We start from the raw sequence: 13602 nt of genomic DNA on the forward strand, positions 1-13602 counted from the left end.
CCTATTTTAAACAATATATATTCCAGGGATGTGGAAAGGACATAAAAACAGAGAATGGAGTTCTAGGATTCCAAGATCAGCTATGTCTGAATATCACTGTTACTGTTACAATAGAAGACAAAGAAAGTAGTGACAAAGTCACAATCATTTTATTGAGTACTTAATCATCAAGTTTGACTGACAAGGTTGATGTGATGAAAATACGTGAACAATAGCAAAATTCAGTAACACAATACAGTTGTTTTTATAATAACGACAAATAACAAATTCTTGTCCTCTTGTTTCTTGCTTGTTTAATGTCCATACCTGCAAGAAAACAGTCCTTATTAACATAATTCTGAAGCTTATGAGTTCCATTTCTACTGAATACTGGTACAAAGTTACTTTTATGTTTGTCTACTTGTATAAGTACTATTGCCTGTAGGTTAATGAACATTTTAGCTTGTTAAAAATCTTAAAAATCAGTTGTTATTGTGAAAAGCAATAGTAAGTTATAAATTGCAACACATCCATTAAATGATCAGAAGAAATGAGGGCAAGTTTGTGCTGGTAACTTTCATAATGATACAAAACATATTGGAAATCTTGTAACTTACTACATTTCACATTTATATTTTGAAGTTTCTATATCAGTAACTAACAATGGAAAAGAAACTTACTTTTGAAACTCCCATTCCCTATTGTCTAGTGGACACACTTGTCTGGTTTTCAGCCATCGAGAAATGCAGTGGAAATGAAAAGCATGCTGAAACACAAAAGAGAAATCTCTTAAAAAAATCACATAAATAAACAATACAACATCTGTAAACTGATACGGGTACTCGCAAACACCTCAGTCTACAGTGTGTAGGTACTGATGGTATACACACATTACACACACCCCAGTCTACAGTGTAGGTACTGATGATATCCACCCATTACAAACACCCGAGGCTACAGTGTGTAGGTACTGATGATATACACATTACAAACACCTCAGTCTACAGTGTGTAGTTACTGATGATATCCACCCATTACAAACACCCGAGACTACAGTGTGTAGGTACTGATGGTATACACACATTACAAACACCCGAGGCTACAGTGTGTAGGTACTGATGATATACACACATTACAAACACCCTAGTCTACAGTGTAGGTACTGATGATATACACACATTACACACACCCCAGACTACAGTGTAGGTACTGATAATATACACACATTACAAACACCCCAGTCTAAAGTGTGTAGGTACTGATGGTATACACACATTACAAACACCCCAGTCTACAGTGTAGGTACTGATGATATACACACATTACAAACACCCCAGGCTACAGAGTGTAGGTACTGATGATATACACACACACACATTACACACCCCAGACTACAGTGTAGGTACTGATGATATACACACATTACAAACACCCCAGGCTACAGAGTGTAGGTACTGATGATATACACACATTACACACACCCCAGACTACAGTGTAGGTACTGATGATATACACACATTACAAACACCCCAGGCTACAGAGTGTAGGTACTGATGGTATACACACATTACAAACACCCCAGTCTAAAGTGTGTAGGTACTGATGGTATACACACATTACAAACACCCCACTCTACAGTGTGTAGGTACTGATGATATACACACATTACAAACACACCAGGCTACAGAGTGTAGGTACTGATGATACACACACATTACAAACACCCCAGGCTACAGAGTGTAGGTACTGATGTTATACACACATTACAAACACCCCAGTCTAAAGTGTGTAGGTACTGATGATATACACACATTACAAACACACCAGGCTACAGAGTGTTGGTACTGATGATATACACACATTACAAACACCCCAGGCTAAGAGTGTAGGTACTGATGTTATACACACATTACAAACACCCCAGTCTAAAGTGTGTAGGTACTGATGATATTCACCCATTACAAACACCCCAGTCTACAGTGTGTAGGTACTGATGATATACACACATTACAAACACCCCAGTCTACAGTGTGTAGGTACTGATGATATACACACATTACAAACACCCGAGGCTACAGTGTGTAGGTACTGATGGTATACACACATTACAAACACCCCAGTCTACAGTGTGTAGGTACTGATGATATGCACACATTACAAATACCCCAGTCTACAGTGTAGGTACTGATGATATACACACATTACAAACACCCCAGTCTACAGTGTGTAGGTACTGATGATATACACACATTACAAACACCCCAGACTACAGTGTAGGTACTGATGGTATACACACATTACAAACACCCAAGACTACAGTGTGTAGGTATTTGTGGTATACTTACATTACAAACACACCAGACTACAGTGTAGGTACTGATGGTATACACACATTACAAACACACCAGTCTACAGTGTGTAGATACTGATGGTATACACACATTAAAAACACCCCAGTCTACAGTGTGTAGGTACTGATGTTATACACACATTACAAACACCCCAGTCTACAGTGTGTAGGTACTGATGATATACACACATTACAAACACCCCAGGCTACAGAGTGTAGGTACTGATGATATACACACATTACACACACCCCAGACTACAGAGTGTAGGTACTGATGATATACACACATTACAAACACCCCAGTCTAAAGTGTGTAGGTACTGATGGTATACACACATTACAAACACCCCAGACTACAGAGTGTAGGTACTCATGGTATACACACATTACAAACACCCCAGTCTAAAGTGTGTAGGTACTGATGGTATACACACATTACAAACACCCCAGTCTACAGTGTGTAGGTACTGATGATATACACACATTACAAACACACCAGGCTACAGAGTGTTGGTACTGATGATATACACACATTACAAACACCCCAGGCTACAGAGTGTAGGTACTGATGTTATTCACACATTACAAACACCCCAGTCTAAAGTGTGTAGGTACTGATGATATACACACATTACAAACACCCCAGTCTACAGTGTGTAGGTACTGATGATATACACACATTACAAACACCCCAGTCTACAGTGTGTAGGTACTGATGGTATACACACATTACAAACAACCCAGTCTACAGTGTGTAGGTACTGATGATATACACACATTACAAACACCCCAGACTACAGTGTAGGTACTGATGGTATACACACATTACAAACACCCAAGACTACAGTGTGTAGGTATTTGTGGTATACTTACATTACAAACACACCAGACTACAGTGTAGGTACTGATGGTATACACACATTACAAACACACCAGTCTACAGTGTGTAGATACAGTCTACAGTGTGTAGGTACTGATGATATACACACATTACAAACACCCCAGTCTACAGTGTGTAGGTACTGATGATATACACACATTACAAACACCCGAGGCTACAGTGTGTAGGTACTGATGGTATACACACATTACAAACACCCCAGACTACAGTGTAGGTACTGATGGTATACACACATTACAAACACCCAAGACTACAGTGTGTAGGTATTTGTGGTATACTTACATTACAAACACACCAGACTACAGTGTAGGTACTGATGGTATACACACATTACAAACACACCAGTCTACAGTGTGTAGATACTGATGGTATACACACATTAAAAACACCCCAGTCTACAGTGTGTAGGTACTGATGATATACACACATTACAAACACCCCAGGCTACAGAGTGTAGGTACTGATGTTATACACACATTACAAACACCCCAGTCTAAAGTGTGTAGGTACTGATGATATACACACATTACAAACACCCCAGTCTACAGTGTGTAGGTACTGATGATATACACACATTACAAACACCCCAGTCTACAGTGTGTAGGTACTGATGGTATACACACATTACAAACAACCCAGTCTACAGTGTGTAGGTACTGATGATATACACACATTACAAACACCCCAGACTACAGTGTAGGTACTGATGGTATACACACATTACAAACACCCAAGACTACAGTGTGTAGGTACTACAGTGTTACATTACAAACACACCAGACTACAGTGTGTAGTACTGTAGTGTGTAGGTACTGATGATATACACACATTACAAACACCCGAGGCTACAGTGTGTACTGATGGTATACACACATTACAAACACCCGAGGCTACAGTGTGTAGGTACTGATGATATACACACATTACAAACACCCCAGTCTACAGTGTGTAGGTACTGATGATATACACACATTACAAACACCCCAGACTACAGTGTAGGTACTGATGGTATACACACATTACAAACACCCAAGACTACAGTGTGTAGGTATTTGTGGTATACTTACATTACAAACACACAGTGTGTAGGTACTGATGGATACACACATACACACATTACACACACACCCCAGTCTACAGTGTGTAGGTACTGATGTATACACACATTACAAACACTACAGTGTGTAGGTACTGATGATATACACATTACAAACACCTCAGTCTACAGTGTGTAGTTACTGATGATATACACACATTACACACACCCCAGACTACAGTGTAGGTACTGATGATATACACACATTACAAACACCCCAGTCTAAAGTGTGTAGGTATGATGGTATACACACATTACAAACACAGACTACAGAGTGTAGGTACCATGGTATACACACTACAGTGTGTAGGTACTGATGGTATACACACATTACAAACACCCCAGTCTACAGTGTGTAGGTACTGATGATATACACACATTACAAACACACCAGGCTACAGAGTGTTGGTACTGATGATATACACACATTAAAAACACCCCAGTATAAAGAGTGTAGTTACTGATGTTATTCACACATTACAAACACCCCAGTCTAAAGTGTGTATACACACATGATATACACACATTACAAACACCCCCAGTCTACAGTGTGTAGGTACTGATGGTATACACACATTACAAACAACCCAGTCTACACACATGGTATACACACATTACAAACACCCAAGTACAGTGTGTAGGTATTTGTGGTATACTTACATTACAAACACACAGTGTGTAGGTACTGATGGTATACACACATACAAACACACACACAGTGTGTTACTGATGGTATACACACATTAAAAACACCCCAGTCTACAGTGTGTAGGTACTGATGATATACACACATTACAAACACCCCAGTCTACTACATGTGTACAGTGTGTACTGATGGTATACACACATTACAAACACCCCAGACTACAGTGTGTAGGTACTGATGGTATACACACATTACAAACACAAGACTACAGTGTGTAGGTATTTGTGGTATACTTACATTACAAACAACCAGACTACAGTGTAGGTACTGATGGTATACACACATTACAAACACACCACACAGTGTGTAGATACTGATGGTATACACACATTAAAAACACCTCAGTCTACAGTGTGTAGGTACTGATGATATACACACATTACAAACACCCCAGTCTACAGTGTGTAGGTACTGATGATATACACACATTTCAAACACCTCAGTCTACAGTGTGTAGGTACTGATGATATACACACATTACAAACACCCCAGTCTACAGTGTGTAGGTACTGATGGTATACACACATTACAAACAACCCAGTCTACAGTGTGTAGGTACTGATGATATACACACATTACAAACACCCCAGACTACAGTGTAGGTACTGATGGTATACACACATTACAAACACCCAAGACTACAGTGTGTAGGTATTTGTGGTATACTTACATTACAAACACACCAGACTACAGTGTAGGTACTGATGGTATACACACATTACAAACACACCAGTCTACAGTGTGTAGATACTGATGGTATACACACATTAAAAACACCCCAGTCTACAGTGTGTAGGTACTGATGATATACACACATTACAAACACCCCAGTCTACAGTGTGTAGGTACTGATGATATACACACATTACAAACACCCGAGGCTACAGTGTGTAGGTACTGATGGTATACACACATTACAAACACCCCAGACTACAGTGTAGGTACTGATGGTATACACACATTACAAACACCCAAGACTACAGTGTGTAGGTATTTGTGGTATACTTACATTACAAACACACCAGACTACAGTGTAGGTACTGATGGTATACACACATTACAAACACACCAGTCTACAGTGTGTAGATACTGATGGTATACACACATTAAAAACACCCCAGTCTACAGTGTGTAGGTACTGATGATATACACACATTACAAACACCCCAGGCTACAGAGTGTAGGTACTGATGATATACACACATTACACACACCCCAGACTACAGTGTAGGTACTGATGATATACACACATTACAAACACCCCAGGCTACAGAGTGTAAGTACTGATGATATACACACATTACACACACCCCAGTCTAAAGTGTGTAGGTACTGATGATATCCACCCATTACAAACACCCCAGTCTACAGTGTGTAGGTACTGATGATATACACACATTACAAACACCCCAGTCTAAAGTGTGTAGGTACTGATGATATACACACATTACAAACACCCCAGTCTAAAGTGTGTAGGTACTGATGGTATACACACATTACAAACACCCCAGACTACAGAGTGTAGGTACTCATGGTATACACACATTACAAACACCCCAGTCTAAAGTGTGTAGGTACTGATGGTATACACACATTGCAAACACCCCAGTCTACAGTGTGTAGGTACTGATGATATACACACATTACAAACACACCAGGCTACAGAGTGTTGGTACTGATGATATACACACCTTACAAACACCCCAGGCTACAGAGTGTAGGTACTGATGTTATACACACATTACAAACACCCCAGTCTAAAGTTTGTAGGTACTGATGATATACACACATTACAAACACCCCAGTCTACAGTGTGTAGGTACTGATGATATACACACATTACAAACACCCCAGTCAACAGTGTGTAGGTACTGATGATATACACACATTACAAACACCCGAGGCTACAGTGTGTAGGTACTGATGGTATACACACATTACAAACACCCCAGTCTACAGTGTGTAGGTACTGATGATATCCACCCATTACAAACACCCCAGTCTACAGTGTGTAGGTACTGATGATATACACACATTACAAACACCCGAGGCTACAGTGTGTAGGTACTGATGGTATACACACATTACAAACACCCCAGTCTACAGTGTGTAGGTACTGATGATATACACACATTACAAATACCCCAGTCTACAGTGTAGGTACTGATGATATACACACATTACAAACACCCCAGACTACAGTGTAGGTACTGATGGTATACACACATTACAAACACCCAAGACTACAGTGTGTAGGTATTTGTGGTATACTTACATTACACACACCCCAGACTACAGTGTAGGTACTGATGATATACACACATTACAAACACCCCAGGCTACAGAGTGTAAGTACTGATGATATACACACATTACACACACCCCAGTCTAAAGTGTGTAGGTACTGATGATATCCACCCATTACAAACACCCCAGTCTACAGTGTGTAGGTACTGATGATATACACACATTAAAAACACCCCAGTCTAAAGTGTGTAGGTACTGATGATATACACACATTACAAACACCCCAGTCTAAAGTGTGTAGGTACTGATGGTATACACACATTACAAACACCCCAGACTACAGAGTGTAGGTACTCATGGTATACACACATTACAAACACCCCAGTCTAAAGTGTGTAGGTACTGATGGTATACACACATTGCAAACACCCCAGTCTACAGTGTGTAGGTACTGATGATATACACACATTACAAACACACCAGGCTACAGAGTGTTGGTACTGATGATATACACACCTTACAAACACACCAGGCTACAGAGTGTAGGTACTGATGTTATACACACATTACAAACACCCCAGTCTAAAGTGTGTAGGTACTGATGATATACACACATTACAAACACCCCAGTCTACAGTGTGTAGGTACTGATGATATACACACATTACAAACACCCCAGTCAACAGTGTGTAGGTACTGATGATATACACACATTACAAACACCCGAGGCTACAGTGTGTAGGTACTGATGGTATACACACATTACAAACACCCCAGTCTACAGTGTGTAGGTACTGATGATATCCACCCATTACAAACACCCCAGTCTACAGTGTGTAGGTACTGATGATATACACACATTACAAACACCCGAGGCTACAGTGTGTAGGTACTGATGGTATACACACATTACAAACACCCCAGTCTACAGTGTGTAGGTACTGATGATATACACACATTACAAATACCCCAGTCTACAGTGTAGGTACTGATGATATACACACATTACAAACACCCCAGACTACAGTGTAGGTACTGATGGTATACACACATTACAAACACCCAAGACTACAGTGTGTAGGTATTTGTGGTATACTTACATTACAAACACACCAGACTACAGTGTAGGTACTGATGGTATACACACATTACAAACACACCAGTCTACAGTGTGTAGGTACTGATGATATACACACATTACAAATACCCCAGTCTAAAGTGTGTAGGTACTGATGATATACACACATTACAAACACCCCAGTCTACAGTGTGTAGGTACTGATGATATACACACATTACAAACACCCCAGACTACAGTGTAGGTACTGATGGTATACACACATTACAAACACCCAAGACTACAGTGTGTAGGTATTTGTGGTATACTTACATTACAAACACACCAGACTACAGTGTAGGTACTGATGGTATACACACATTACAAACACACCAGTCTACAGTGTGTAGATACTGATGGTATACACACATTACAAACACCCCAGTCTACAGTGTGTAGGTACTGATGTTATACACACATTACAAACACCCCAGGCTACAGAGTGTAGGTACTGATGATATACACACATTACAAACACCCCAGGCTACAGAGTGTAGGTACTGATGATATACACACATTACAAACACCCCAGACTACAGTGTAGGTACTGATGGTATACACACATTACAAACACCCCAGACTACAGTGTGTAGGTACTGATGATATACACACATTACAAACACCTCAGACTACAGTGTAGGTACTGATGGTATACACACATTACAAACACCCCAGACTACAGTGTGTAGGTACTGATGATATACACACATTACAAACACCTCAGTCTACAGTGTGTAGGTACTGATGGTATACACACATTACAAACACCCCAGTCTACAGTGTAGGTACTGATGATATACACACATTACAAACACCCCAGACTACAGTGTAGGTACTGATGATATACACACATTACAAACACCCCAGTCTACAGTGTGTAGGTACTGATGGTATACACACATTACAAACACCCCAGACTACAGTGTGTAGGTACTGATGATATACACACATTACAAACACCTCAGACTACAGTGTAGGTACTGATGGTATACACACATTACAAACACCCCAGACTACAGTGTAGGTACTGATGATATACACACATTACAAACACCCCAGACTACAGTGTAGGTACTGATGATATACACACATTACAAACACCCCAGTCTACAGTGTGTAGGTACTGATGGTATACACACATTACAAACACCCCAGACTACAGTGTAGGTACTGATGGTATACACACATTACAAACACCCCAGTCTACAGTGTGTAGGTACTGATGATATACACACATTACAAATACCCTAGTCTACAGTGTGTAGGTATTTGTGGTATACTTACATTACAAACACCCCAGTCTACAGTGTGTAGGTACTGATGATATACTCACATTACAAACACCCCAGTCTACAGTGTGTAGGTACTGATGATATACACACATTACAAACACCCTAGTCTACAGTGTGTAGGCACTGATGATATACACACATTACAAACACACCAGTCTACTGTGTGTAGGTATTTGTGGTATACTTACATTACAAACACCCCAGGCTACAGTGCATTCTTCACTTGTGGCAGAGGCCTGATTTGCCTGACATTCTATACACAGGTCCATTATGTGATTTCGGCAAATAGCACAGTTGTCAACGACAATATCTGAAAATAAAAGTTTCAATAAATACATATGTTTTTTCATCACAATAAAGGCATTTTGTAGAGTTCTTTTATATATTTCTTTGTTGCTGTTGTTTTTTTTAACAAATCAATAAAATTCATCTAATTCAAAGAATACTTTATATGCAACTAGACCCACAATGAAGATGGGGACAGGAGAGAAGAATTAGGTTTACATACTAAACTGTATCCAGAGATATTTGGGAGCACATTACAGCATAATTAGAAAATCATTGTCATGCCAAACAATTCTATTAACTGATGATTTTTCACCAACTTTAATAATTTTAGCTGAATGAAATATTAATTTATCTTATAAGATACCATAAGAAACACTTATAAATTATATTAATTTGCTGTGTCACATTTTATTACTTACCCCATGCCCACAATGCCACAGCACTCCACTGGAAAGAAAAAAAGTTTTAGGCATTAAAAAAAACAGAACCAAATATCTGTGAAATATTTATATTGTTACAGCAATTCAAAGCAAGCTATCAGCTTATACTAATCACTGTTGCTGGCCTGGATGGAAGCAGACTGACATGGGGTCTCGCAGTGGAAGGAAACAGGAGTACTTGGGAAAATCCATGTTGTCGGCCAAGTAACCCCATACCTTTTCTTGTCTGCTCTGGGAATCCACCCTGGGATGTCTAGGTGAAATGCTAGTTTGTTGCCAATGCATAATCCAAAAAGAGACACTTTGATTGAGAAAATTGCCCTTTTTAGATTTTATATCGGTCTATTTACAAGGTTTTTTACACAGTCCTTTACATAATTGTGTGGTAGATAGAAAAATCAGAGAAGTAGACAGGCATACTTCCGTAATCATTTACTTCAACATCATTTTTCTGTCCCTGATTTTTTTCAATGATTATCAGACAGAAATTAAAATTCTAATTTCTGAAATATGATGAATATCATTTCTCACACAATAAAAGAAGTAACATTAAACAAAGCAATCATATTTCAAATCAAGATAAAGACCTGATTAGTAATCAAATTTAAATCCTAAACCCACTACTGGTTAGTAGTAAATTGCTATATATCCACTCATGAACTTCTATGTCCGGACTCCAAACTGAGAAATGGGACTCCTCTTACCTATACGAGTGTCCTACACCCCACTAATACAAGTAAGATAGATATATCTGTGACTTAATAAGTACACTCTCATAGCCTATGAACAATTCATCAAATGACAAAGATATCTACATGTATACATAGGTATCAAGATCTCTAGAAAGAGAGGGAAAGTAAGAATTGTTTTGGAATATGTAACTTAGCTTTATCAATAATAAATGATTTTAAAATTTCAAGTTTGAAACATCTAATTTTCTAACTTCCTTGTCATAATTTCAGCATACAGACTAAGGAGTAGTTAACTGAAATTATTACTTTGGGTGTTGTCAGGATAATGTGCCCTCTGCGTAGGCCCGCATTTGTGGGTATCATGCCTTTAAGAAGCATAGAAAAGCACATGTTCAGGCTATTCACAATACGGTAGCTATGTAGTGATATATAGACAACCGGACAGAGATATATACACTGTCAGGCTATTCACTATACAGCAGCTATGTAGTGATATATAGACAACCGGACAGAGATATATACACTGTCAGGCTATTCACTATACAGTAGCTATGTAGTGATATATAGACAACCGGACAGAGATATATAGACCGTCAGGCTATTCACTATACAGCAGCTATGTAGTGATATATAGACGACCGGACAGAGATATATAGACTGTCAGGCTATTCACTATACAGCAGCTATGTAGTGATATATAGACGACCGGACAGAGATATATAGACTGTCAGGCTATTCACTATACAGCAGCTATGTAGTGATATATAGACAACTGGACAGAGATATATAGACCGTCAAGCTATTTACTATACAGTAGCTAGGTAGTGATTTATAGACAATCAGGCAGATATATATATAGGCCGTCAGGCCATTCAATATACAGTTGCTAGGTAGTGATATATAGACAACCGGACAGAGATATATAGAATGTCAGGCTATTCACTATACGGTAGCTATGTAGTGATATATAGACAACCGGACAGAGATATATAGACCGTCAGGCTATTCACTATACAGTAGCTATGTAGTGATATATAGACAACCGGACAGAGATATATAGACCATCAGGCTATTCACTATACAGTAGCTATGTAGTGATATATAGACAATCAGGCAGATATATATAGACTGTCAGGCCATTCAATATACAGTAGCTAGGTAGTGATATATAGACAACCGGACAGAGATATATAGAATGTCAGGCTATTCACTATACGGTAGCTATGTAGTGATATATAGACAACCGGACAGAGATATATAGACCGTCAGGCTATTCACTATACAGTAGCTATGTAGTGATATATAGACAATCGGGCAGATATATATAGGCCATCAGGCCATTCAATATACAGCAGCTAGATAGTGATATATAGACTGTCAGGCTATTCACTATACAGTAGCTAGGTAGTGACATATAGACTGCTGGGTAGAGATATTTAGACTGTCATGTTATTCATTATACAGCAGTCTGAAAGTCATATACAGGTTGTGAGGCTATTCAGTTTAAAACAGCTTGGTAGAGATATATATACTATCAGACTATTCACATTACAGAAGCTGAGTAGTGATTCATAGACTGTCAGGCTATTCACTTCACAGCAGCTGGATAATAATAAATAAACCATTGGGCTATAATTTCACAGCAACTAGATTATGATGAACAATCAGATAATTCATGTGGCAGCCAGGTAGTAATATATAATTAGCCAGGCTATTCATTTTCAAGTAACGATACAGTATACAGACTGTCAAGTTATTCTCTTCATAGCTGCTGGTAATGATAAAGACCATTGGGCTATTCATGATTACTCAACAGATACTGCTACAGATCTAGAGCTCAATAGAAAGTATGCTAATGTAGACAAAAGCACTAGCTATGATCAATGGATTCTGAAGACTGAGAAATTCAGCAAGGACCATCAGAAAAAGCAATCCCTTTTGTATAGGATAGAATATTGTTGTCTTTGATACAGAGATGATGTCTCACTCTAGATCTGTCTACGTAAACAGAGTATAAATATTACCATTTTTTCCAATGATACGTTAAAATGCTGGATAACACACATCCATCAAAATTTCATTTTCAAGTAGAAATGTAGAGCTAGCCCCTACCCCTAACATATTAATAAATTAATACAAATGTAATAGAGTAAGTAAAAAAAGTGTCCATAACTAAACATGTCGGGTCACAGAGACCTATGAAGAGTAGGTGAACTGATCATGAGCCATAAGACTATTTTTAGGTTCTTATTTTTAGATTTTGAAACAATGCCTTCACCGGTTTTTAAAACGACAATCACGGATTATAACCTTGAAAATTTGGTCTCTTATCCGTCATACCTTCTTAACTTCAAATCGCTTTTTTCCTGACTTATCCACTCCATTTCCTGATCCTTCCCCGATCTCTGAATCATCAACATCCATAGCCGCTGCCATTTTTCTTAGATGAAAATATTACAAGTTCCTGTTGAAACCGATCAATGTTTGGAAGTAA

At 38.7% G+C, this 13602-nt stretch overlaps 1 protein-coding gene across 1 annotated transcript; it reads right to left on the reverse strand.

The window, feature by feature from the left end:
• Positions 1 to 130: 130 nt before the first annotated feature.
• Positions 131 to 13566, reverse strand: LOC132560203 (E3 ubiquitin-protein ligase RBX1). The gene is made up of 5 exons (XM_060224859.1): positions 13449 to 13566; positions 10396 to 10423; positions 9877 to 9998; positions 660 to 745; positions 131 to 306 (listed from the first exon to the last, which is right to left on the reverse strand). Exons 1-5 carry the CDS (start codon positions 13542 to 13544, stop codon positions 294 to 296), a joined length of 345 nt encoding a protein of 114 aa, XP_060080842.1. The 5' UTR covers positions 13545 to 13566; the 3' UTR covers positions 131 to 293.
• Positions 13567 to 13602: the final 36 nt, after the last annotated feature.

The sequence above is a fragment of the Ylistrum balloti genome, unplaced genomic scaffold, assembly GCF_031769215.1.
Source record: "Ylistrum balloti isolate Yb309-2 unplaced genomic scaffold, AGI_CSIRO_Ybal_v1 Utg369666, whole genome shotgun sequence".
NCBI classification, from domain to species: domain Eukaryota; kingdom Metazoa; phylum Mollusca; class Bivalvia; order Pectinida; family Pectinidae; genus Ylistrum; species Ylistrum balloti.

Bases quoted from the DNA above. Each gene is read 5' to 3' on its own strand.
- LOC132560203 (XM_060224859.1), bottom strand. From the start codon at position 13,544: ATGGCAGCGGCTATGGATGTTGATGATTCAGAGATCGGGGAAGGATCA. The intron at 10,424-13,448 runs GTATGACGGATA...TTTTCTTTCCAG, and splicing joins AGCGATTTGAAGTTAAGAAG to TGGAGTGCTGTGGCATTGTG. The intron at 746-9,876 runs GTAAGTATACCA...TTTGTGTTTCAG, and splicing joins TAGCCTGGGGTGTTTGTAAT to CATGCTTTTCATTTCCACTG.